This window comes from Mirounga leonina, unplaced genomic scaffold, assembly GCF_011800145.1.
Source record: "Mirounga leonina isolate KUSES-001 unplaced genomic scaffold, KU_Mleo_1.0 Mir_94, whole genome shotgun sequence".
In the NCBI taxonomy this organism is placed as follows: domain Eukaryota; kingdom Metazoa; phylum Chordata; class Mammalia; order Carnivora; family Phocidae; genus Mirounga; species Mirounga leonina.
Window position 1 is genome coordinate 14,683,021 of NW_023270855.1, and position 27,837 is coordinate 14,710,857.

Below are 27,837 nucleotides of genomic sequence, written 5' to 3' on the forward strand. Positions count from 1 at the left end.
AGAGCGCTTGTTATATGAGTCTACCCTGTGCTTCTTTCCTGCCGTGTCACTGGTCAGGCTCAGTCCTTCTGAGACCTGCTTATCAGAGATGGGTCTTAACTGCAATCACAGGCATGGCCCTCCAAACCAGCGATTGGGTTTGAATCTGACTTCACTGAAGGCCCTATCTGAAGGCCACCATCTGTGTCATGACAATACCAGGTACCAATTAAGAAAAAAAAACAAACACCTTTTAATTTAAAGATTTCCTTAGGCTTGAGATATGCAGCATTTTTACCTCCGGGAGTAGAGCAAAGTTTCCCCGCGGTCCTCTGTTGCCTTCAGAGGCTTCTCTTTCCACAAGACGAGTTAGTCAGAGGAAATCTGGGCTTTAGCTCTCCTGTCACAGTTTGGGGCAATGGTTGGGGGTACTGGTTCTTAGAGCCACGTGACCCAGCCTAGAGCCTGTAAGGACTTAATGAAAGTAGGCTGAGGCAGAAGATCAGGGATATGTTTAAGAATTTGGGTTGAGATGGAAGTAGGGTTCCCACAGGCAACTCTTGTTGCCTTTGTCCTCCGACTAGACTTTAAGAGGCTGTGAATAGTTGCGGAACCAGATACATTGGCCCAGGTCACCTGGACTCTCCTGCAGCCTCACCCTCAGCCCTGGACACACCTCCTGCGCTCTCTCCTGGGTGGTCCCCGTAGCCTGAAGGACAGAAGAGGACTAGCTAGAAGGGAGCTTTCAGATTCTGTCTCCATCTGTCAGGAGCAGGGCATTTTACTGTGTTTTCTGGCATGGACCCCTCTAGTGGTGTCCACACTGACCTTCCGTGCATGAATCCCACCCCACGAAGGGCCCAGCAGATGGGCTCAGAGGAAGGAAGGACTCGACTGTTGAGGCAGGCACTGTGCTAGGCACATTCACCTATGGTATCTTGTGTATCTATTTATTTGACAGAGACAGACACAGCAGGAGAGGGAACACAAGCAGGGGGAGTGGGAGAGGGAGAAGCAGGCCTCCCGCAGAACAGAGAGCCCGATGCGGAGCAGGGTGCCCGATGCGGGGCTGGGGCTTGATCCCAGGACCCTGGGACCATGACCTGAGCCGAAGGCAGACGCCCAATGTCTGAGCCACCCAGGCACCCCTCTATCTTGTGTATCTTCACAAACAAAGGATTTCCTTAATTACGTGGATTTACAGATTATGTGAAAAAAGATGCAGAGAAGTTAAGGAAATGCCCAAAGTGACAGAGCAAGGAAGTAGTAGACCTGGGTCTGGAACCAAAAGCCATAGGACTGGCTCCCCACCCTGTCATGCGTTCACATCCCAGAGGTCTTGGTGCCAGCGAGGGAAAGAGAGTCAGGAAGATGGGCAGTGGGAGCTGGGGTTTGTGAAAGGGTGACGCTCTACCAGCCCACGATCAAGTTGTCAGTAATTTCATTTTAACGTAGACCCTTGAGGATTAGGACCCTACATGCCTTGTGTTCCTAGTATCTGGATTATTTGGTGCATTCCTTTCCCCTCCAGGGCTGAGCTCATTACTCTGCATTCTGAGAATTCTGACAGCCCTCGAATTTTAGTCTTGCTTTGACGACTTAGGGAAATCCTCTTGATTCTTCAGTTCTGACACAATGTGTTTAATTGCAATTATAATGACTACTATTTATTAAGCACCTATTATGTACTAGCACCGGGCTGACGACTTTACGTCTACCAACTCCTTCAGTCCTTATCCCCATTTTACAAAGCAGGCAGCGCAAGCTGGAGAGGACACCTGCTCAAGGTCGTCTTGGGGGCGAGTAACAGAACCAGGCTGACACCCTTCTCCCCCTCGTTTCTTATTTGTATGCGATGCCCGCAGCCGGCTTGCAATGGTGCTTCCTAGCCGGCTAACCGAACAGGCCCAGCAGCCCCTTAGGGAACAAAGTTCCGCGTGCCTGGGAGTACGGGGAGCGCTGTGTAGGAAAGCCTGCAAAGCAGAGAACAGCAACAAGTTCTCCAGTCCGCTTCAGCGCGCCTGGTCCCGCGAGGAGTAAGGAACAGCCCCGCAGCGAGCTCTCTGGTGAATCCCGAACACACGGGGGCGCACGAGTGCACAGTCTCCATTTCCTCTCCGTGTTTCAGTCTACTTGAGCCCCGTTTCCACAGAGGAACACGGGGCACGTTTTGTCTGTCTTGCTCTGGGCCCTGGACTACCCTGAGTTTTGTCCACTGGGGCTGCACTTACTGCCCTCTTTTTTTCTCCCTAAACCAGGTGAACCCCACAGCCCACTTGACGGCCGCCTCAGAAAGCTCCCCCGGCTAAAGGGCCGCTTCTGACTTTCGCTTGCATTGGGAGCCCGTGGCCTGGTTTGGGGGCCGCTGGTGAACGATGCCACAGCCTCTCCTTGCAACGAGAGGCGAGCCACGGGCAGCTTCGTAGGCGGACGCATGCGTATCCTCTCCGTGTCCTGGCAGCTGGTGGTGCCGCTTGCCTCCTCCCAGCACCCGCTGGTTCTATGAACACAGAGCAGGGCTGCTTCATTGGAAGAGTCCCATCAATTTACCAATTAGCTCCTTCCCCTTGAAACCTATTGTTAAGTCTGAAGTCAGATTCAAAGTCAATATGGAAGCACTGAGAGCCATACATGCATGGACAGTTTAAGGTGGAACAGGCTTGCACGCCAAATTGACCCTCCTCGGAGTTATTAGCCTGAGCTCCATAGATGCCAGATTCATGCGCCAAGAGGGGCCGCAGCATCGGGGGAGGGGGCTGGGGTGGCGGGAAGCGATTGGACGAAGCTCCAGAAACAGCCAGATGCGGATGAAGGGATTAAGTCGGGTCTGGTGCCTGGGTTTTTGTCCACCCACCCACCATCCCATTCCCTCCCCGTCCCATGCGGCGTCCCACCCCCACCCCACAGGCTGCCACGTCACAGACAGCAGAATTTTCAGCAGCTGGTTTGTTCTCAAGGTAAAATGGGTGAGAAGTCAAAAATGATAGCCAAGGTCACCAGAAGCCGGACAGCTGAGCTCCCAAATGCTCTAAGTTGACAATGTCAGAGGAGCATCCAGGAATGCGGTGGAGGGTCTGGAGGGCTTCTCCTCCTTAGAAGGACCGACGGTGTGACTTCCTCTGCATAACTAAATAGCAGGGCCCTTCAATTTCTTGAAAAGAAACATCTGTGGCTTCCGTTTTAGGGTAGGAAAGGCATTCTCCTTGAGTCAGAGAAAAGATTCAAGTTATCTGGAAGTCATTTTTCTTAAGAAAATCTCCAAGGCCAGAAACCCCAGAATTCAAATTAATGATATATTCAGGGGCCTCCCAACTTTTCAGTATTGAAATTTTTTATCACTTTGACCCAAAGGACATATGTACTGCCCTTGGGGCCTGTTCCCTTTTTCTACCTTCAGTGAAATCAGAGTCGATGCTAACTTTAATTCACTCATTTATCTAACTGACTCAAGACTTTTGCATTAATAATTAAACAGTAGATAATCCACAAGTAATTTCCATTTGGCGGTGAGTATGTGAAAGCTTTTCCTTGTACTAAATTTACCTGCCTGTTTATGTTTTCTTCATGGTAGCACTGACCTTGGCTCTCTCCTCTGGGGCTGAGCTCTGTTCTCACTTGGTGGTAGGGGGGTCTTTCTAAAGCGCATCAGGAACACTGCAGAAGCCAGGCCAGGAGAAATGACTCATTTGCCAACTCCCTCCAGGCAGCGACCATGACTTTGCTTCCCACGTAGCACCTTGCATGCATCAATAACTTTTTTTGACTGAATGAAATAAAATCAGTTGCCTTTGTATTTTTTGCTAATTCAGTGAAAAGCTTTGTTTATCAAAGTGAGAGCTGAAGTGAATAACTGGAGAGTGGCTTAACTGAAAAGATTTTTGTAATCATGGTCAGAGGTGAACGGTACTATTATCAGCGCTCAGCATATCTGACTAGGAGGTATTTCACAATTTGAGACACAAATGGGACCAAGTGTGTGACCCTGATAATATTTACAACATGTCTTTTTTTCTGCGGGGCCTACACTTTACCTGTTAAACCTGGTTGTAAACAGGATAACTTTTTTTCTGCTGACATACCCCTTGCTAAATTTATATCCCATGCATGGAATAGGAGTCTGGAGTTTCTGAATGTACTTATTAAGGTACTTGAACAACGGTTAAGAGCATAGAATGGTGCGTTCCAGAAATGGGGAAATGAAGCAGAAAAATCCCTTATTCAGGACATCAGACTGGGGAATAAAGCTAGATGGCATTTGACGGTATTAGTTCATCCCAGTTGCTCTTTACATTAGCTATGAACCAGTGCAATAAAAACTAGGTTTAACAGGATGCTCAGTCACAACCCACACCACTGAGTATTAGTTCTAGAACCTTTCAGTGTCTGTGGCATTTGGGAAAATAAAAGTTTTGCCTCCTTATCACTTTTTTTTAATCATTTTACAAAGTATGACTAATGCCTCTTTGTAAAATAATACGTATAAATACCCAAAACTTGGGGCGCCTGGGTGGCTCAGTCCGTTAAACCTCTGACTCTCAATTTTGGCTCAGGTCATGACGTGAGGATCATGAGATCGAGCCCTGCATTGGGCTTTGTGCTGGGTGTGGAGTCTGCTGTGGGTTCTCTCTCCCTCTGCCCCTCCTCCCCTGCTCCTGAGCATGCTCTTTCTCTCTCTAAAAAAAAACAAAACCTTAAAACTTAAAAAAGATACAATGGTCATAGGTTTTTAATAAAGTGATTCAGTCCCAACTGCATGCAGCCTGAGGACATCAGGGGGAATGCTAGTTTGCAATGCAGCCCCCTCCTGTTGGAGTGCAGCCCACCAACTTAGCTATGTCCAACCGTGGGGACCCCACAGTGAAAGAGTGCTTCCCTGGAGGGAAGTGGTATCCAGCTGGGAAGATGACTTTCAGGAGAGTTCAGTGATAGGGAAATGCTTAGGATGTCTTAAGTGGAGCTCCTGTCTGGGCCGTTTGTGTCCTCAGTTTGGGGATGATGGGCAGTGGAATGGGATCCCTGCATCATGGTTAAGAGCATTACAGCTCAGCCATTCCCAGGCTTGGATCCCAGCTCCCCCTGCGAGCTGTGTCCTCAGTGGACTGAGTCGGCCCTTCTCCGCTCCGGTTTCTCCATCTGCCAAGTGAGGATAGTGGTACCCACCTTGACACACTGTTGTGAGAATTACACTAAAATGCATGCTGAGCACCTTGCATAGTGTCTGGTACCTATGAACACTGAGAAAAAAAATGAAAAAGTATGTACAGAAAATAAGCTGTTAGTTACTTCTGATTACTGTTTTTATTTTGTATACTTTATGACAATTTTCAGAACTTCAGCAACACAAACGACTACTTTTCTAAAATTGATTGTGTCAAAGGTTAAGTACATAGGAAATGACAGTGGCCTGGATGGAGTCCATGGTATTAGAAAGAAGCTGACTTGGCACAGATCTTAAGGATCATGTATTTCAACTTGCTTGTTTTTATGGACGAGGGAATGGAGGCCCAGAATGGCGACCTCCACTGGAGGCTGAGAAGAGAAACCAGATTTCCACACCAGGCAAGGATGCATGCATGGGACAAAGGCAGGCCTCTCTTACTTTTATGAGTGATGATGTAAACTTAGTCCGTGGAGAAAGGCTGCAGGGGTGTAGAGAATAGTAAGAATCAGAGTGACTTCCAACGATCCCAGTAGGGAGACCATCATGGGGAAGTCAGTGAGAGAAGGCGTTCTGATGTGAAGGAGAGCATAAGCTTAATTTTCAATGTTGTCAGCTTGGAGGAACATCTAAGTGGGTTTCACCTAGGGGCAGTTTCAGATCTACAAGTGGAGCTGTGTTGTTAGGGATGGGCCAGGAATAAAGACCAGGGAGAAGAACGCACGGAATTCAGAGATGCAGCTCTGTTCAACAAGCTTTCCAGTGGAAAAGACCCAAGGGTCCAGAGCTGAGCTGAGAGGGTCAGTTAAAATTAAAAAGGGAAGAAGGAAATGCCACTGAGAAAGGGCAATATTGGGTAAAAGAGCCAATGACTTGGTTTCAAGGTAGGCGCAACCATCATGTCTGAAATTCACGAAGGAGGTCAGGCAAAATAGTTGGAAAAAGAAACCACGTGTCCTTTGGATTTGACTAGGAGGCAGCCACCAGCAAATAAAAAAGCAGTTTCTGAGGTGGGAAATGAAGCAGCCTGAATCCCTTATTCAAGAAATTAGGCTGGGAAATAAAGTAGGAAGGTATGTGATGATAGTTGGGAGAGATGGCAGAGCAAAGTAATGGCTTATTCGAGATAAAGGACTCTATGAATATTTGAAAGCAGAAGGGAAGAAATGAAGGAGGAGAGATTAAAGGTTTGGTAAAGTAGAAGATAAATCCCAAATAGAGTTCTAAAGAGGCAAAAAAGCAAGAGATCAAGGCAAAGTTGGACTCACTAGCATTAAATCCTCAAGACATCTCTCCCTCTTAATACGTTGAATGTTTTAAGTTTGAAGTTATGTTGGAGCTTTCAGAAGGCTTAGGATATTTACAAGGACTTGAAAGTTCCACTTCCTCACTTTTCATTTTATAAAAGAAACAATTAATGGCAAACTGAGGTTTGGGGCCCTTTTCTTCTGGTGCAGTGTAGTTTGACCATCCCCCACACACTTAGCGCAGCCGGCTTTAAGTCATTACCTATGTCATTATTTGCTTAGAGCCTTTCTTCTTCAATGGATCTAAGTAGCACACAGGGAGAGCCCACATGTGTGCTTTTAACCCAGCTCCTAGCAACCTGTGCAGTGCCAAACATAGAAACGGAGTCTAGTATTTATTAAACGGGTGAATAAAGGAATGAATTAGTGAGTGGCCTCTCCCACAGAAAGCAAACTAGTATCTAGGGAGATAAGGCAAGATTTGCCTTATTCTCTGGAAGTGAATCAGGCAGTTTAACAGGTGCATTACCTCTTTAAAAACCATGGGGTTAAGGACCTGGGGCTTTTCCTGAAAGCATTTCTAGTACCTTAAAAAATAATCACACATCCCAAAGATATCATCAAAACTAATAGAAGAATCTGTCCTTGAATGCAGATGAGAAGCAAATTTAACTGGAGCGTAAGATGGTATGCAACATATTTATATTGACTTAATGGCAATTTGCTTCTACTTTCCTATCTGTGAAATGGGAATAATGGTTAGGGGGTATTGAGCATAATTAAGATTGCAAAGTACTTCTAGCAGAGTCTGATGCCTTTAGGGTTAACTCTGAGTATTATTCCATCATTTACTTCCTCTACAACTTAAGTTTCCAACTTTATATACTATTTTTATTATGATGCAATTAGATTACTAAGAGGGCTTATCTTTTATAGCTTTTTTATCTAAAAACCTTACTACTCACCCAAAGCTGATAAGCTTCAAGATTCAGGAGGCAGTATTACATCAAGTGTGGTCCATAAATATCTGCGGGCTGACTAAATAATGTTTTAATATTAAAAGTGGCTTCATTTCACCCTCATGAAAAATCTCAGGCTCAGGAAGGCTAAACTACTTGCCCAGCCTCACCCAGCATTGGCAACTCAAACCCTAGCTTTCTGATGCCTGCCTCTAGTCATTTCGTATATCTGCAGCTGATTCTAGCTCTGATTTCTTTCTTTTTCCATCAGGAAATGATCAGAAGCCCTCCACAGAATGGTTTCTCATCGTGCTTATGGCAACCATCTGCTTCATTGTGTTAATTTTCACCCTCATCTGTAAAATGTAGGTATATTTTTTTATTTCCATGTTTCCAATGAGGTCTGAGTATGGAATTTTTACACTTGTGCCCTGCATCCACTAGGGTGCTTGTTACCAGATGGGATTTACAGTGCTTTGGTGTCTTCTGTACCGCCTTTCCAAGATGAGTATGGACCGAATTAAAAAGTGAGAAACATCCTTAGGTGATTTATGGAAACCAGACAGAGCACAACACAGCCCCTCAGCCATTACACACCCTTCTTGAATTCGACAATGTATTCATTGCTGTGAAGCCTTTTACTTTCATGTTCTTTTTACTCCTTTACTGCCTTCCCACTCAGTATTTGGTGTTCTTAGTTGAGCCACTAGCAGACTCCTTCTATAGCTTGGGTGAAGGAAGGCAGCCCCCTAGAGACTGAAATCACCCCAGTGCCTCCCATGGTATGATCTCTAATTAGGAGGTGCCAACTCCTACCCATACTCTTTGTTCACCCAGTCCCTGAGTGGCTGATTGTCCTTTGGTCAAACACAGATTGTAGAAAGGTGATACAGATCTGCTGACCAATCCTCGAGCCTGCAAATGGCCCCATAAGAACTCCTCATCCACTTTGGCATTCAGTAAGGCAAAGTGCCATTTAGGAGGCTTAAGAACATGCTCTGTCTCAGTCCTTTCATAATTTAGAAAATTACTTAGGTTTTAAAGAGCTTCATTATTATAAATGTTATATTCCGTGGGTTGGAGCGTGGCAGTTCAAAGGAGAGGAAAAACAAAGCAAACTCTGTGAGCCAGCATGGTTGGGTAAGGGGCTGGAGCCAGCACTGTAGTTAGTGGTGGGGCACAAGGGCTTACACATCACCCATGTTCAGAAATTAGGCCTGAAAACATGGACCAACATGAAGCAATCACTATCATGTCTTTCTTGGATGATCCGGAAGCCACATCATAGCCCAACTAATATTATAATACAGATATTTATAATCTTGGTCAATAAAGGTTTTGAATTTATAGAACAGCAAGTCCTGAGATTAACTAGGTCAATTTGTAGAGTAGATACTGAAAGACAAGAAAGGATGCTCTTGCTCACCTAATTTTCTTTTACGCTGTTTTCAGAGGTCACTTATGGACCAGGCTGTTTCCACCGGTTCCGGCACCAAAAAATAGTATTAAAGATTTCTTTCTAATAGTCAGCCCTGAGGTAATGTTGAAGGTTCTTATGATGGGTCCTATCTGCCCAGGGTTGGGTCTCCAGGGACTGGTCATCAGGTTACTGGTTTTCCATATTCCAAAGCAGTGTCTACCCGGGGGGTGGGGTGGGGGGCTGGCAGTGACTTTATGTCGCTGTAGTCATTCTGCTCTTTGGATCAATGTTATGTTACATATGTTCATTACTATCTTAGAGTATTGGAAAGGTCCTGCTCAGTTATAAGTGTCCTCACCAGTCAGACTGGAATTTTTTCTATCAGCCATCTCTTAGCTGAGCTTGGGCAACTCCTTCAATCCCATGAGCCCTGACTTCTTTTTCTATATAGTCAAGGGGCATAGATGAGATGGTCCAATGTCCTGTTTAGCTCTGATGTTTTAAGAACCCGTGTTTCTGCACATGGATACCCTAATCAATAACATTTTTCAGAGGAACTTTTCCTAGGTTCTTAGTATAAAGAACCATAGAGAAGGCAAATGACTTCCCCAAATACGCATTTCCTTAGGCCCTATTTGCCATTCACAGCACTTAAGCTTAACTGAATGCTCACTTACCCATGGCTGCCCAATTGTTCTGGCATCATTTTGTGAAAAAAAAAAAAAAAATCACCCTTTCCCCAGTGAATTGTCTTGGCATCTTTGTTGAAAATCAGTTATCTATATATGTGTGGGTCTACTTCTGGACTATCTATTTGCTTTCATTGATCTGTTTGCCTATCCTTATGCCAATGCAATCTTGATTACTATCACTTTATTGTGAACCTGGGGATCAGGTTAGTGTAAGGCTTCCAAACAGGATTTTTTTAAAAAAGATTTATTTATTTAAGGGGCACCTGGGTGGCTCAGTTGGTTAAGCATCTGCCTTTGGTTCAGATCATGATCCCAGAGTCCTGGGATCGAGCCCCGTATTGGGCTCCTCACTCAGTGGGGATCCTGCTTCTCCTTCTCCCTTTCCTTCTGTCTGCTCCTCTGCCTGCTTGTGCTCTATCAAATAAATAAAATCTTTAAAAAAAAAAAGATTTATTTACTTGAGAGAGAGAGCACATGAGCGGGAGGGGGAGAGGGAGCGAGAGAGAGAATCTCAAGCAGACTCCATGCTGTGCACAGAGCCCTACTCGGGGCTCGATCCCAGGACTTTGAGATCAGGACCTGAGCTGAAACCAAGAGTTGGAAGCTTAACCGACTAAGCCACCCAGGTTCCCCCAAACATGATTTTTTCCCAAAGTTGTTTTGGTTATTCTAGGTGTTTTGTTTTGCATTCCCATATAAATTTTAGAGCAACTTTATTAATTTCTACCAAAAAAGCTGCTGGGATCTTGATTAGGATTGTGTCTTAAAAATGAGTCTCCCAATCTGTAAACATGACATAGCATCATACTCTACAAACACAAAATATCATCGACCTATTTAAGTTTTAATTTCTCTCAGCAATGTTTTGTGATTTTCAGTGTATCGTTATTATATACTTTGTCAAATCCGTCCTTAAATTAAGTGGTTATTTAGATTAGGGATCAGCAAACTTTCTCTATAAAGAGCCAGATAGTAAATACCTAACAGCCAATAGGTTTCTCTCAACTATTCAATGCTGCCATTGTGGTGTGAAAGCAGCCATAGACAGTATGCAAATGAACGAGATTGGCTCTGGCCAATAAAACTTTATTTACAAAAACAGGCAATGAGCCAGATTCTACCCACAGGCTGTAGTTTGCAGATCCCTCATGTAGATCAAGCTATTTTCTTAACAAATAGAGTTTTCTAATGAGGTGCTTCATGAATGGATGAATAAACTGGTGACTGTTTGTAGGGCAGTTAAGGGTCAAGCACTCACTGAAATGGATCATTTCAATAAGCTGTGACCTTTAGAGTTTTCGATTTGGGTGTTTGGAATAATTATAGACCATAGTAGTTATGAAACTAGTCAGGCAAAGAATGGAGTCAGACAGAAGAACCACCTCCACCTGAGTCCTTACCTCCATCCTGAGTTCTCCTTTATCAGGGAACAGGGGCTTTGCTTTTGTTAACCCATAGCTTTTCTGGAAGAAGAATGGACTCCAGTGTGAAACCTTGTTTTGGTTTCATCTGAATTTGTGCCGTCAATCCCCCCTTGCTCCAGCATACTCATCCCTGAAAAACTACATTTGATTTTAGCAGCCCACTGAAGTCATTTGTCTTGCCTCTTAGTGGAACATCTTAATGCTGGTATCTAATTTCCCTATAGAGCCCCCAAAGGTTTTCTTTAATATTCTGAAGTTGGTGAAAGAAACTGGCTTAAGAGCTTATTGTATAAGCTTGTGGTTTGTTGTTAATTAAAATCAAGTCATGTGTGCAAAATAACAACTTGGGGTAGAAGGCTGGTTTCAAAATAAGCAAAGAATTAATGTCAGAGCTCAGCACTGCTAGGCTCCTCTTAGACAACTTACTTCTCACATTGTTGAGTTTCATGTAAAAAAAGACAAGAGAGAGCCCGACAGATATAGCAAGTAGAACTCAGAAAATGAAGTATTGCCCCATAATGCTGTCAGCCCTATGGCCTCAATTCTCCACCTGGGAGAATATGCAAGCAAGGGCAGAGTTGACCACAGCCTCGGCCCCATGTAGCAGTGCCCCAGCCTGTAGCTCTGAAGGTAAAGCCCTTCAGACTCACTCTTGGGGCCTCTGCTACAAGGATGACAGAGGGGACCAATTAGTGCTATTGGCAATGATGGTTTTGGTTTTGCACCCCACTAGGAAGCCTTTAATGAGAGGGGAAGGAAACTTTCTGCTTTCAATTACAACCTGTATCTCTGAGCTTGGTGTGGGTACCCAGAGTCCTGGGATTTGGAGGATATCTGCCATCCCTGAGCTCTCATTAAGCAAGTTTTTGCTTTTCCAGACCCAAGTTAGAAATTGTTTTGTAACATTCAAGAGACAGGTACTGGCAGGGAGAGGTGGGGGCGGGGGGGAAGACGGAGGGGCAGAAGTTGACATTTATCAATTACAAAGAAGGTATCTTTTTGTTTAAAAAAAAAAAAAAAGATGTATCCTGTGTTTTAGATTTGTTAGAGACCAGTTTCCAGCTGTTCCTTATTTCTACAATGGTAACCAGAGAGAGTTCCTTCCAAAATGAAATATAAACCATTTAAACTGTAGTACCTAAGGCAGAGAGCACATCTGCTTTGTCACTGCATACTCAATGCACAGCAGTGTACAGTAGGTATTATAGGTATTAAAAATGTGTTAAATGAGAGGCACCTGGGTGGCTCTGTCAGTTAAGCATCTGCCTTTGGCTCAGGTCATGATCTTGGGGTCCTGGGATTGAGCCTGCGTTGGGCTCCCTGCTCAGCTCCCTGCTCCCGCTGCCCCCTTCCCCCCACACCGTGTGCACACATGTGCATGCACGCTCTCTTTCTCTCTCGAATAAATAAAATCTTTTAAAAAATGTGTTGAATGAGTAAACAAGGTAGAAAAATAGTTCTTGTAGGGGATTTCTGTCACAAAGTTTCTACTTAATAGCATTATATTAGCCCAAATTAGACAAACACATATCTAAATTTAAGGGGAAACTACAATAAACTATGAATGAAAAATGGTGGAGCTATTCAATGATGCAGCCCAAGAGTATATATTTTAAAATATTACATGATGTTACACAGAAAGCAATTTATGAAGCTGACTATCCATTTGCCTTCATTTAACTGTAAAGGTAACTTTGTACCTAGAAAACAAGGCTGGAGGGAAACAGTGGGCTGTGTTTGGGAGATAAGGTGATGGATAGGTTTTCGTTTTCTTCCCATTTTCCCTATTTTCTTAGTGAACATTTACTATTTTTATAAGCAAAATACACTTAAACAATTGTAAAGAAATTCAAGAGAACAAAAAGTGTACTAAAAGACACCTAAGGAAGGATGTTTTGTTTTACAGAGAACTGTTTCCAGTGAAACAGAAATTGAAGTCATAAGTTATGTGGAAGAGCCTGGACTTGAGACCCTGGAAGATTCCGTGTTTTGACTGGCACTGTAACAGTCTCAAAAATGAACTCACACTCATATGCCTCAGTGATAAGAAGAACGGGAACTGTTGTTTCTTGGCTAACAAGAGTTCCGATTTTACTGAACACTCAGTTTAGCTGCAAGGCAATACAGCCAGACAAATTTCTTAAAAGCGTGGATGGCTCTTCAAAAACTCCTTGCTCACTCAGGGCGATTGATCAATCTGACCATTCTGCCATGTCTTTTCTTCCCACTCTGCAGGGTACCAACTCCTCACCCGCGAATCTTTGTGATTTACATTACTTGCCTGAAACTTTGTGCAAGAGACGGTTTTTAAGGCTGATGTCAACTGGCAGAGCCCGTTTTATAGCTGAAGCTGCCAATGGTAATACTCAGCTGAAATATCAGCAAGAAAGCATTTTGCACCAGCGTGGAGTTCATTATGAACCTAGATTTGAGGCTCTTTCCTAGAACAAGTGGGAGCCAGGGTGCTTTTTTTTCCCCCCTGAGTTCTAGAATACCTTTTCTTTCAAGTAGTGTCTGGGGGGTGGGCGGGCTATGATTTAGGAAGGGCGACTTGAGGCAAACTCATTACAAATGTGAAGAGCTAATACATCACTCCATACCAAAGCAGAGAATAGGGTTCTATATTTGGGATTATATTCTTGAAGGCAGCCTTGATATTTGGGAATATACTGAGAAAGGCATTAGGTAGAATTGGGTTGGGAAGGGGATTGCTCAATCAAGAATGACCTTTCCGGAGAGATGTTGGCTTGCACATATTTTGGAGCAACTTGTCAGGTGCTGGTCAAGTAGCTCTGGGTCAATCCTACAAGCATCCCATCAAACATCCCAATCTAGACATCCTCTCGACATCCTCCTATATGAGTCTGCATCTAGATTGGAGGCCTTCTTGATGGGCGATGGGCTATAGGTAGAACCAAGTACATACAGGTGCGTCTGGGGGAGAGAGGAGGTAGGAGGAACAGAACTCGGAAGGACCCCAACAGTGCTGATGGTACCTGGGCCTGGAGTAGGAAGCTTAGGACAGGGAAAGGAGGTCACAGTGTTCCAAACCCCCTGTATGGCAGCACACAGTTTCCAAGTATTATGGACTGAATGTTTGTGCCCATCCCCCTCCAATTCATGCTGAAACTCCATACCCCAATGTGATGGTATTAGGAGGTGGGGGTCTTTGAGTGGTGATTAGATCATTGAGGGTGGAGCCCTCATGAAGGGAATTAGTGCTCTTTAAAAGGGACCCTAAGGGGTTTTCTTTCCTCTATGTAAAGATAGGAGAAGTTGGCATTCTGCAACGAGTACAAGGGCTCTCCCAAGAACCCTGCCATGCTGACACCTTGAACTGGGAACACCAGACTCCAGAACTGAGAAATAAATTCCTGTTGTTTATAAGTCACCCAGAGTATGATTCTTTATTATAGGAGCCTGAGCTAAGATGCCAAGGGTTGGGAACTATACTAGATACTTCGCACACATCATCTCTAATCCTGAGAGGCCCACATCATTTGTATCACTGCATTTTACAGGTGCAATCACTGAAGAAAGTGCATGATGAAGGGTTGACCACCAGGCTCAAGTGAGCCCGGTAATGTAGAGAGGACTGCTGGAAAAAAGTTGAAGCCTGCTTAGAGGTGGGACCAGGAGGGCATGGCCTATGGAGGTGCTGCAATCCCTGGCAAAATGTTTGATTATCTGACTGATCCAGAATCTCTGTGACTGGCATTCAAGGACCTGTATTTTTAGTGAACATTCTTAGACATTCTGAAACTTGCCAGCACAGTAGAATCACCTGGAGGCATCATTAAAACAGATTGTAGGGCCCCAACATCAGTTTCAGATTGAGTAGGTCTGGGGTGGGGTCTGAGATTCTGCATTTCTAGTAAGTTCCCAGGTGATGCCGATACTTGTTTCCCAGTCACACTTCATGAACAGTAGCCCTGGGTGTTTCTGACGAACAGCAAAATTTGAAAACCAACTGTTGAAGGAGTGACGGAAAAGTCCTGCCCCAAATTGCTACTTTTGGGGCTTATCGCTCCTTGTCTGATGTCTTTCATAACCAGAACCTGGAAACCTAGGTTTATGGCCACTGCCTCTGCTAGGAGGCTGCAAGAGAAAGAGGCTGCCCCCAGTTTGGCTGCGTCTTCACTGTTGGGTGTGGTGTTCCACATCAGAGATGCCTCCCTCAACCTCAGCGGCCAGCCGTCACCGTACTGAACCAGTGCCACCATCTGGATCTTTGTCTATGTGTTTCAGGAGCAACACAGTGTAGACCATGTGGTCTCGCCAGTGCATCATGACCTTCCTCTTCCTCACTGCTCAGCTCCTACCGATTTTTTGGAAACCTAAATCCCATGTCTCCTCTGCGAAGCCTTCAAAAACAGTTTGGTTGATCCTGCCTCTGGGTTTTCATTCTGGGCTTTGCGCCTCTCCCGGAGCTATTGCATTGTAGGATATACCATCCACAGTTTGGATGTCTCCCCAAACTGTGTGCTCCAGGAGGATGGGGCTCATGTGAAATTCGTCCTTTTATCTATGGTGTCTAGGACCACTGCACCCTTTAAACCCTCTTTCAACCCTGGCCCAGGTCCTTGCATGTAGTTGGAACCGAGGGATATTTGGCAGAGATCACCAAGGCCTATAATAATATCATGGAAAGAAAGATGGGTGTCTAATGAGAACATGATTGGAAATAACCAGGACACACATGTGCGCCCGACCATCTGGCTAGTGTACCCCAGTCCTTTTTTGCTGATGATGTGGCTAGGTGGTGACGTATAAACGCTGTATAAAAGGAGTTAGGCTTTGGATGTGGCATGCTTTGAGTGGTCTGTCCAGTCTTCACTAGCCTTGTCATGACAAATCAGAGTGTGAACATTCTCTTAACAGTAAATACCCTCGTCAACAGGTTGATTAGACATTGGCACCCACCTCTTTCCATCTCCCACCAGGACAGGAGAGAGGGCCAGCTGTCTCCCAAACAGCCTTCAGTCGCACGCTCAGAACAAACTGTGCTTCTCTAAGACATCCTTTCCAATAAGGATTTTAGTCCAATGTCTTTCTTTGGCAGATGGAATTCTCTGAGCGCAGCATAGGGAAAGTGCTGGGGAGCCTGGAGGGGAAGTTCAGTGTGCCAACAGCCATCTGAGCCTTACTGAAACGCCTCAAGGCCTCAAGCTATTTATGCAGGCTGGGCAAGAATTCCACTTGGGCAAAGAACATCCTGATTAAAAAATCCAAACGTTTTCATGGTGAGACTTGTATGTGTCAGGACCATCTGTTGGTGGAATTAATAAACCTTAGGTGCTAATTTGTTAAAGAAAAAGTAGGTGTCTAGAAGCAAGAACAGAGAACTGAAAACAATCTTTGGTGGCACGAGGCAAGGTGAAAAACCTAATTAGAACAGGACTTGGTGTTAGCCCAAGGATCTTTGTGACAATGACCGTGTAGCTATTCCTGCCTCCACACCCTGCAAATCAAGTTCCAGGACACGAACTTTTTGAAAGCCATTTTTCAAAGATTATATTGAACCAGAATACAATCTTATCTTTTTGCCAGTAGCCCTCTGTTTTAGGTAATACATGTGAATGTAAATTCACTTCAGAGCAAGAACTGTTTCACACAGATGACGGTGGATTGTCTAAGTCCGCAAATCGAACAGGAGTACACTTCTCATTCCCCGCCCCCATCATCGTCTTTATCATCTCTCAGCCGGGACCATTACAACTCAACTAAAATCCTGGCCTCCAGTATTATCTTTCTTGGAAGGATCTCCATAAAAGGCACATCTGCCTCCATCACCCCTGTCCAAGGCCCTCAGATAACTCTATCACCTTCAAGTTAAAGCTCCTGTCAACGCTAAGGCCCCTGGGACACGGCTCCTCAGTAGCTCCCCAGCCACAGTCCCAAGGAGCACCCCTCCAAAACCAACACCACACTCTCTCAACCCTCCATGCCTCTGCGTAAGCTTTCTCCTGTGGAAAAAGCCTTTTCAATCTTTTTCTTCATCGGTTGACTGTTACCTTCTAAATTTTAGTCCTTTGCCACCAGGAAAACTCTGTATTCCCCAGGTAACTTCTTTTTGATTCTATTTTATCACTTACTGTATTATTTAAAATTTTTTGGTCTCATTTAAAGTTGAGACATGTTGAAGTCAAGAACAATGTACTTAACCACTGAGTTGGAACTGGCTGAATTTAGCTGGACAATGAAAAACAAAGTGAATTTCTCAAAAGTGTACCAGAAAAAGCTACATATATTCAATTTAGCTCTAAAGAACGAAGCTCGAATGGGTAGATTCATCTATTAAAGCTGTACAGCAACAGCCAGAAATTAGACCATCACCAAAGCTTAAAAATGAAGTAATAAGAACTCACAGTTGGTGTGGCTCTCCTTCCAAAATGCCTCTCTCTACCTCACCAGCCGCCCAGCCCTTGGGTTCCGTGGAGCTCCCGCTGAACTTCGGGAGCCGGTGCGACCCATTTGGCTCTCGATAAATGAGTGGCAGGTGGAACAAAATTAGCCCAAGTGGCCCGTGAGCGTTATTTTTAAGTTCTGGTGGACCCTCTTCACCATGAAGGTGTGTTATCAGGTTAGTTTCATTCATTAAAACTAAAAGCAAAGCGGCTGTCCCTGCCAGGTGAGAAAATGAAAGAAGACGTAAACCTGAGAAGGGGCGGGGGGAATGGCAGGAAAGAAGCCAACAATGAAGTACTGGTGTCATAGTTCAGAAGTCAGCAGATTTCTTCTTAAAGAGCTAGATAGAAAATATCTTCAGCTGTGAGAGCCATCTGTTCCCCGAGGCAACCGCTCAGTTCTGCCACGATAGCGCAAAAGCAGCCACAGACTATATAAAGGAGAGTGGCCGTGTTCCAATAAATCTTTATTTACAAAAACCAGGCAATGAGCCAGGTTTGGCCTGTGGGCCAATATTTATCTGTACGTAGCTTAATGGATCCAAAATGTTACATTTGAGTGTGCTGTTTCTTTCTCTCTCTTTTTTTTTTAAGCAAAGCAACCAACTTGAGAAATATGTTTAATCAATAAAAACCATTTTATGGTGGAGGGGGGCACCTATGTGGTGCAGTCGGTTGAGGATCCAGCTCTTGGTTTTGGTTCAGGTCGTGATCTCAGGGTTGTGAGATCAAGCCCCTGCGTTAGGCTCTGCGCTCAGCATGGAAGATTCTCTATCTCTCTCCCCCTGCCCCTCCCTGCCACGCTCTCTCTCTCTCAATCAGTCTTTTAAAAAAAATCTTTCTATGGGGGAAGGTGGTGGTGAAAAAATATGTTGTGTTTGACTGAACTTAAGCTTGTTATGAGTTGGTTTTGCAAGAAACAAGGGTACAGAATTCTGTTCATACTTTTATCTGTTCACATGTTTTATACCATTTGCAAGTGTTTCTGTCACCTCCAGTGAACCCTGAAGAGGGAAGCCTTAATCTGATTTCTGTGGTTTTCCAGTGCCCAGCACAGTGCTCAACACATAGAAAGCAGTCAACATCTTAACTGTTGACAAACAAAAGAGGAATGACTGGGCCAATTCAAACTCTGTTATTTGATCTCAGATATTTGGTTCTAAAGAATGATAAACGGTACACCAACCACATAAATTTCTTTTTCAACTAGTTCTGTTATAGTTATGTTCTGAGCAACAAGCCCATTTTTATAACCCTTCAAAACATTTCTGGAATCCCCCTCCACACCTCAGAGCCATGGACCTTTAGAGATTTGATAACACATCAGCAAGGTCCTGGAATTTCTCCCCCCCTTTTTTATTATGTTATGTTAATCACCATACATCATTATTTTTTGATGTAGTGTTCCATGATACACCCAGTGCTCCATGCAGAACGTGCCCTCTTTAATACCCATCAGCAGGCTAACCCATCCCCCCACCCCCCTCCCCTCTAGAACCCTCAGTTTGTTTTTCAGAGTCCATAGTCTCCCATGGTTCATCTTTTTGCATTAGAAATTAATTACCTCAAAGAGGAGGAATCCTCCCTGCATGAGGTTGCCAGACTTAGTAAATAAAAAATAGATGAAGCCCAGTTAAATTTGAATTTCAGATAAATTTTGCATGGGACATACACTATAAAATTATTGATTTTTTAAAAATCTGAAATCCAAGTTTAACTTGGATTTCCGTATTTTATCTGGTAACTCGGATCTTGCAGGATAGCCTGTTTGAAAAATAGCTCTGAGAATGCTTGAAGTCCAGTATAACAAACAAGCAAAAAACACCATTTGCAGTAAAAAAAAAAATAATAGCCAAACTGGGCTGCTTTGGAGCAGAGAAGTAACCACACCTGAGGTTTATGAGGTTTTTCTGCAGGAATCCTATACCTGGGATCTTGGCTTAAACCCCTGGTCACTTTTTAACAACCCACATTCAACTTCCTGGGAGGCTCACCACCTTATTTCCTTTTTGTTGCCGTATGGCAACCAAATCTGTCTGTCTGTGTTCCTACCTACCTACCTAGATATCTAATGTTTTGGACTGGACTTGCCTGGAGTCAATCTACCAGCATCTCAACTCCTGGTTTCCCCTTTCAGTGGCGTGACCTGGGACATACTGCTAAACCTCTTAGTCTTGGCTCCCCACGTGTCAAATATGAATAATGAATAGTAACTCAACCACCAGGTTCATTTGCACAGAATCGATGTCAGCTAGTATTCTCATTACATTTTTCCATATTGTGACAAAGTGCCAGGACTGGTCCCTTGGCTTCCCCCCCTACCATGGGACTCCAAGGCAGGTGACTTCATACTGGCCTCGGGGGAAGGGGGGGGTTTCCATCTCCTTCATTCTGTGGCCCTCGTGGAGTCTCTCTGCCACAGCACTCCCCTGTGCTAGAACAGTGCCTGGTACACAGAGGGTGGTCACTAGTCCCTTCCTGAATAACCGACTGGAACCCACTTCAGGGACCTGATGCTCCAAACGGCTGTGCTGAGTCTGCTCATCCTTCATAACTTCTTCACCTCCCACATCTCAGCCTCCGATGTGCTCTGCTTGGACCTCACCATTTCCCTCTTGCCCACTCTGTGTTCTGACTGCTTTCCGCATGCACTTAAGACACGATCTCCTTATTCCCTCTTATTCTTTCTCTCAGGAAAGACTTATTTCTAGGTGTTGAAATGCACTGAATTAAGAGTTCTAATTTCTAGTCCTGACTTTCTAATCATCTGTGTTACTTTGGGCTTGTAGTACCATCTCCTTACCTCTATTTCCTAAATGAAAAAGGAATAAAACTGGCGTCTCCTGCTTCTTGGTGTGAAGAGCACTTTGAAAACGATAAAAACAAATTAAGCTATTACTCTTTGTTAGTTAATATCCAAGACATACATATTTCCTGGTAGAGTTTGTGCTGTTCATTACAAGTGGTAAGAAGATGTAGCGAAAGACCCATGTACAGCTACTGGGACTACCTCATTAAGTTACCCAAGCCTTGCAGACTCAGACATTCAGATCTCTTATATGGTTGATCTTTAAAAAAAAAAAAAACAACTTTCTCTCAGTATGGTCTTTATTACTAGAGCTCTGCTAATCTACAACTGACCATAACTGTTGGTGATAAAGGACAGAGGACGAGTTTGTTTAAATTTTGAGCTCTCTTGAGCATTGCAGTTTACACTTGAGTTGTGGGATTGGAACATTTAATCTTCATGGGCCATTTAGCATGAGGGGTAAAGGATAGGGGCTTCCTTTTGGACTGGCATATGGTAATCACATCCTGCCAGGAGGGCAGGGGCTGAGCAAATCAGTCCCCGTGGTGCCAGAGACTCTTCCCCCTGTAGCTTTGTTCATGTCAGAGGAGGGGGTGGAATACAGCCCTGGTGCTTGGGAAGTACAGTCAAGAATCACAAGCAGACTCTAACCCTAAGATGTTCTCTGTGTACTGGGAAGAAGACATGAACACAAATGATTTAAATACCAGCTAATGGGGGTCCCTGGGTGGCTCAGTCGGTTAAGCGGCTGCCTTCAGCTCGGGTCATGATCTCAGGGTCCTGGGATTGAGCCCCGCATTGGGCTCCCTGCTCAGTGGGGAGTCTGCTTCTCCCTCTCCCTCTGCTGCGCCCCCTGCTTGTGCTCTCTTGCTCCTGCACACACTCTCTCTCTCTCAAATAAATAAGTAAATAAATAAATAAATACCAGCTAATGGGATGATAGACACGTGTGGGTCCTGATGAGGTGCCCTGGAAGTCAAATGAGAGGTCAGTACCAGATGGAGAAACTGAGGAAGCCTTTGTAGAAAAGCTGGCATCTGCATGAGGACCCAACTACTTAAATTCTTTTATAAATATTAATATTATTAAATATTTTTATTTTATTGTGTTATTTACATAACTATATTAAGACATGAAAATATTTAAATAAAAGGTGATAATGGACGTGTGTGTTGAGTTCAACTCATTTTGGCTTTGGGAAGCATCAACATTCTTCATCTGGTTTTTGTGACTATCTCAGTCACTTGGGAAAAAGAACAGTGACTGATCTATAAAATAGTTGCTAATGTTTAGAGAGCTATGCATTTAGACTTTACAAGCCTTACCCTATATAATAAGTACCAATTGTCACAATGCATTCCAGGCGGTCAGACTCCAGAATCCATATTCTTAGACACTGTATTAAGCTGCCTGTGTAAGGTCCAGGGTCTCTCATTTTTGATGGAGTAATTTTGGGTGTGCCTAGAAATGGAACAAGTCTTTCATTGTAAAAGGCTTGCTCCTCAATGTGGTTGGCCAGATAATTGTTTTAATTGTAACAACAGGAAAATACAGTCAATTCTTTTATCTATGTTAATGGAGGAGAAGAGTGGCATGGATAATCCAATACAGTGTATAGAAATCACCTGATGGTGATTACATTACACCAAATTACTTTAAAAATTACATGACATTTTAGTAGCTAATTATGTACTATTTATGTACTTTTTATAATTCATCACTCAGCATATATTTTGCAGAAAGGTAAGGGTGGTGGGAGAGACTGGGAAAAGGTTAATCAGGATTGAACATTGCTTCCCGGACGTAAATAACCAAAAATCTGATGGTAGGAATAACTTAGTCATTCTATCTTCAGATAAAAAGCTATGGAAGCGCCCATCCCACAGGCTGGAAGAATTCTGAGCTCACCTGAGAATTGAAATTTATCATTCATGTCTTCTGCCTCCATGCAAAGATGCTGTTTTGTACATAGAGTGTTTGAGCTCTGTAAAAACTCAGGACCACTGAGAGAATCCAATTATCTGGCAAAATAGAATTTCCTTTTAAACAGTTAAATCACAGGTGGATCAGGTGGATTACACACACAAAAAGAAGGTAAGAGTAAGCACTTCAAACAGTTAAATGACCAAAGCAAATAGGCCCCTTCCTAGTGCTCTTGCTTCAGAGTCACTGTCCCAAGTACGAAATATTCCATCAAGTGTAGTATTTGGGACCAGGGCCTGGGGAAGTCCCTTGGATAGCTAAGCATAGAATGTGTGTTGCTTAGATCTTCCTAGTATCTATTATCTCATCTCATGGAAATATCATATCAATTTTCCTTTAACAAGCTATCCTTTTTTTTTTTTTTTTAAAGATTTTATTTATTTATTTGACAGAGAGAGACACAGAGAGAGAGGAAACACAAGCAGGGGGAGTGGGAGAGGGAGAAGCAGGCTTCTTGCCGAGCAGGGAGCCCGATGTGGGACTTGATCCCAGGACCCTGGGATCATGACCTGAGCCGAAGGCAGACGCTTAACGACTGAGCCACCCAGGCGCCCAACAAGCTATCCTTTTGCTATGAGTGCAGGTTTGTCGTGATCAAGGATATGGAGCAGAGTAGCATCAAAATTATAAACAAAGCCAATTCATTTCCAGAAAAGCACTTGGAATAGAGTTTCCAAAGTTCCTGCAGTCTGGATTCTTAGAGTATCCTCATTCTTATTCTCACCAACGCGTGGCCATTCAGCGTTTCCTCAGCTCCTGTGACCTAATCTGTGTCATTCCTTTTCGTTTGCTCAGTTTAGCTCAATTTTGTTTCCTGTTGCTTGCAACCAGTGATCCCAACCTGCAACCATCACGGAAGCTAACAAATCAGACGCGTGTGGGTGAAGGTGCCTACCATGCACTTTCTAAAATACCTTCAGCTCAATTAGACTCAGCTAATCCAGGTCTTCATTTATCAGATGATGGAACAGAGAGATACAAAGGACTTTTTCAAAGCATAAAGTTTGAAGCCAGGTCTTCTAATGCTTTCCAGCACCTAACAAAAACAGTGACACAGTCTTCTCTGGTTGGGTCCACTGTGGCACACAGGCAGGCAACTGATGCAAAATGCTACTTCAAAGACCCCTTCAATGAATTAATCAATGATTATTTATTGCAAGGCACTGTGCTAGGCACTATGGAGAGTACATGGAAGATAAGACCAAAGTCCCTGCCCTCAAGGAGCTTACAATCTAGTTGGGAAGACAAGGCATAAGTACAAGGAAAATTAAGTAACAATACAGGAATTAAGTTAAAATGCAAGATAACAGTACAAGAGATTTCCAAAAGTAGTACCTGATTAATTACTAAATGAGTGGTATTGACAGGGCTTGCAGCTAATTCAGAGGAAGGACATCCTAAAGGGCTGAAGTGTGGGAAGACTTCACAGAGAGCTGGAGCTGGAGCTGGGTCGGGAATTGGGTGAGAAAGAAGAGTGGGGAGGGCATGTCAGGAAGGGTCAGCTTTATGATCAAAAGGCACAGAGGTGAGACCAAAAGCAAGCAATGTTTAGGGGCCAGTGAGGGCTCAGTGTAGCTGGGTACAAAGTTACGTTATTAGATTAAGAAGGGCCTTAAACGATCAAGTTTAGATTTTATCCTTTTAGCAACGGGGTGGAGGAAACCCTAAAACAACAGATATCCCTAGGTTAAACATACAAAAGACTTAGCTAATCAAGAGGAAATATTAAAGTTTGATCTTCAGGATATTTATTTGTGGATTTCGACCCTCTGTGCTTCCAAAGAGGATTTGAAATGGTGTCTCCAGGGTTGTCAACTGCAAAGGAATGGCTCTGGGTCATCTAGGTTTTGATCATGGCCAGAGACTTTTGAGTCCCTCTATCGTCTCAAATTATAACGAGCACAAGGGTGAGCTAACAAATTCCCTGACAGGCAGGCAGGAAAAATGCTCCCAAAAGACAAGTATCTTTACAAATGACAGAATATTTATTAACAATACCTTTAAAAAAAGATTACATATGCTAGATCACTGGTAAATATCATTTACACTGGGGTTGGGAACTACCTGGGGTGTCATTTTTTTTCATTCATTTTATTGTTTTGTTGATTTTTTTGCGTGTGTGATTTTAAGTTCTGTTTTATTTTAACAAAGAAGTAACCATATCAAACTAAGAGAGGAACACAGCTTGAAATACTGACAATATTTTTTCTGGTCACCGCCCTAGTTTTTACACAAGTGGAATCCTGATTATGACTTTATTGGATAAATATGGCTAGAAGGTTGAAAAGTTAACTTATGTTATTTGTAAGCAAAAATAATGAATTACAGGCAAATTTGATCTGTCTGAGAAAGAAGAAAAGGTGGCAGAGTGTTTACATGTGAAAATCTTTATAGAAAATTTCATTGCCTTTTATATGCACTGTTCCACAAGTGTCAGCTTACAAAACCTCCCCCATTATAACAAATAGTTCTTTTCAAAAGAATATTTTTTTGATATTGTCATTTTCCAATGTGTGATTTTAAGATTTAGAAGGTAAAGCTTATAAAGCAACTAAGCTACCTACTGCAAAACAGGATAATCATCAAGATAACATACAGTTATACTAAAGATCTTTTATCGTGTCATGAAAAAATTCTTTGCAGCAACTATTTGCTGAAATAGGAGAAATTTCCCAAATTCCATACATGATTTTAATTCAAAAGAAGGGTTCTATTATTAAAGACATACACATATATAAAGAAATAATGACTCCATCAACAGAGAATTACCTTTTTAAAAAACGTACATTCAAGACAGATACATTTAAAGATAGTAAAATTATCTTTTATCCTTTGAAAGACTTGGTTGACTATAGTCACTTTTGGCCTATGTTACTACTGGATATGTAACTTCAAATTTAATGTCTAAGAAAATGCTACTACAAAGACAATGCTAACTTAGTTGAGTGAAAAGAAAGTCTTACTGTACAATGCTAAATTCAGGGATGGGAATATTGCACAAGGTACCTCTTGGGCAGTTAGTTTAGGTTTTGAATTTGCAGCCATTCCTGAAACCATCTTGAGTTGTATTGAACAACAAAATTCACAACAGGGTGGGAAAATATATTGTACATGTCAAAAGGACTTGATTCAGTGCATTAACCATCCAAAGAGTCATTTACATACAGTAGCCTTGAGTTACAGACCAAATCTTCAGCTCTTCTGTCACTGAATCCTTGTAAAACTGTACAAGTAATGTGTAATTTATTTACCAAGATGAGTTTCAAACTCTTTCTCTAAAGGAAATATTCTGAAATAATAATTGTATGATTGTGTTGCCCATAGCATTTTACAGCAGAGGAAAAAAATTAATATCTACATTTCATGTTAACTTTAAAAAATTCTATAAAACACTAAATATATAATAAAAAATATGCATATAAGGACATATGTAAACTGCTTTGGTAACATCATATTACAGATGTCTTCAGTGCATTGCAGAGTTTCCAAGGAAACTTCAGACAAAGCTAGATTTGCTTTGAGGAAGTACTGTATAATGCCATTCCTAAAGAAGCAAAAAACATTTTTTTTCCAGTAATAAGATGTACTTGAACAACAATATTACTTAGTACTGGGTGTCTTCAAAACAACTAGCTAAATGTTGCTTATATTATAAACAGCAAGTCCTTTAGATAACTTTTGTCATAAACTGGACCTAGCTGTGAGGGAAATCATGATTGTGCTGATGGCTGACAGCGTACATGCATTTGAAGTGGAAGGTCCAGCTCCTCTTGCATAGGCATCTGAAAAGAGAGAATAAATTCGCTCAGTATCGCTTCAGCCTGGCTACAGAGGAAAGCAAGGCCACGGGTTTTTAGGCAACAGCAGAACCAGCCAGATCCCACCGGAAAGAGCAATTTCCTAATGCCTTTTTTTTAAAGATTTTATTTATTTATTTGAGAGAGAGAGAGAATGAGAGACAGAGAGTACGAGAGGGAAGAGGGCAGAGGGAGAAGCAGACCCCCTGCTGAGCAGGGAGCCCGATGCGGGACTCGATCCCGGGACTCCAGGATCATGACCTGAGCCGAAGGCAGTCGCTTAACCAACTGAGCGACCCAGGCGCCCCCCTTTTTTTTTTTTTTTTAAGATTTTATTTATTTATTTGAGAGAGAGAATGAGAGAGAGAGAGAGCATGAGAGGGGGGAGGGTCAGAGGGAGAAGCAGACCCCCTGCTGAGCAGGGAGCCTGATGTGGGACTCGATCCCTGGACTCCAGGATCGTGACCTGAGCCGAAGGCAGTCGCTTAACCAACTGAGCCACCCAGGTGCCCTTTTTTTTTTAAGATTTTATTTATTTATTTGAGAGAGAGAGAATGAGAGAGAGCACATGAGAGGGAGGAGGGTCAGAGGGAGAAGCAGACGCCCTGCTGAGCAGGGAGCCCGATGTGGGACTCGACCCTGGGACTCCAGGATCATGACCTGAGCCGAAGGCAGTCGCCCAACCAACTGAGCCACCCAGGTGCCCTTTTTTTTTTTTTTAAGATTTTATTTATTTATTTGAGAGAGAGAATGAGAGAGAGCACATGAGAGGCGGGAGGGTCAGAGGGAGAAGCAGACTCTCTGCCGAGCAGGGAGCCCGATGCGGGACTCCCTCCCGGGACTCCAGGATCATGACCTGAGCCGAAGGCAGTCGCTTAACCAACTGAGCCACCCAGGCGCCCCCTAATGACTTTTTAATATCAGTTCTATGACTACCGAGCCAGGAACCTAAGAGTAGGTTATGGGACGTCTCTGGACCTCCGTTGATGCATCTGCAAAATGAGGATTCTACATCTAATTTGAGAAGAAACTTCAATATTACTAATAGCTACTAATAAGTATTATATCAATGATGCAGCAAAATATAAGTTGCTGTTCCCTTTTTAACTCTACCTTTGTGTTGGGCATAGAGCCACGGGACACTTGATTCTTACAAAAACTGTAAGCATATCTGGTATTGTTATTACATTATTAAACAGATGAGGAAATTAGGGCCCAGAGAAGTAAGATAACTTGTCTAAGATCAACCAGTTAGTAAATAGCTGAATTGGGATTCAAACCCATGTCTGCCTAAATATGTCCCTTTTCCCCCAACAAAATAATCTCAATATTTTTAAATAAAACCTTTTCTTAGAGGTCTTACATTTTTCATAGTAACAGACTACCAACTGTCGTTTGAGGTTTCTCCAAGATCTTAAGATCTCTGACCAACAAAATGGGCAATCTTTTGAGGGAGAGAACATGTTTTTTTTTTTCACAATTACATGCTTATCATTTAATATCAATTAATTATACCAATATAATTGCTTAAGATTTGTTTTTATAATGAATTAAACCAAGAATCACCAATCTAAAAAAAAAACAAACAATCCTTACAATGACAAGAAAGTATGAAGTCAGATTTCAACAGAGTGAGATAAATTAACCCCCAAACAAACCCCAATCTTGTGTTTTTGTGGCTTGGTGATTACTTCCACATCTCTGGTTTATTTCAACAGAATTTAGAGCCCTTGCCTTAGTGAAGTATAGAGTCCAATTCTCCCCAGTTTTTTTAAAAGACAAAAACTCTGGGGCACCTGGTAGGCTCAGTCAGTTAAGCAACGGACTCTTGATTTCAGCTCAGATCATGATCTCAGGGTTGTGAGATCGAGCCCTGAGCCCCGTGTTAAGTTCTGCAGTGGGCATGGAGCCTGCTTAAGATTCTCTCTCTACCACATCAAAAACTAATGATGTAATGTATGG

General features: G+C 43.1%; 2 protein-coding genes across 4 annotated transcripts in view; one reads left to right on the top strand and one right to left on the bottom strand.

Moving 5' to 3' along the window:
* Positions 1-14,266, top strand: part of IL5RA (interleukin 5 receptor subunit alpha) — a 35,237-nt gene extending 20,971 nt beyond the window's left edge. For 2 of the 3 annotated variants that reach the window (XM_034997318.1, XM_034997319.1), the window contains 3 exons: positions 7,615-7,708; positions 8,796-8,880; positions 12,786-14,266. In XM_034997318.1, the coding sequence (XP_034853209.1) occupies positions 7,615-7,708; positions 8,796-8,880; positions 12,786-12,872 (266 nt within the window). In that variant the 3' untranslated portion in view covers positions 12,873-14,266. The remainder of the gene's footprint in view (positions 1-7,614; positions 7,709-8,795; positions 8,881-12,785) is intronic. The other variant, XM_034997320.1, reaches the window with a different exon arrangement.
* An 11,253-nt stretch (positions 14,267-25,519) lies between these two features.
* The window catches only part of CNTN4 (contactin 4), a 308,099-nt gene continuing 305,781 nt past the window's right edge, over positions 25,520-27,837 (bottom strand). Inside the window, exon 22 of the mRNA XM_034997401.1 lies at positions 25,520-25,860. Coding sequence (XP_034853292.1) covers positions 25,760-25,860 — 101 coding nt within the window. The 3' untranslated portion in view covers positions 25,520-25,759. The remainder of the gene's footprint in view (positions 25,861-27,837) is intronic.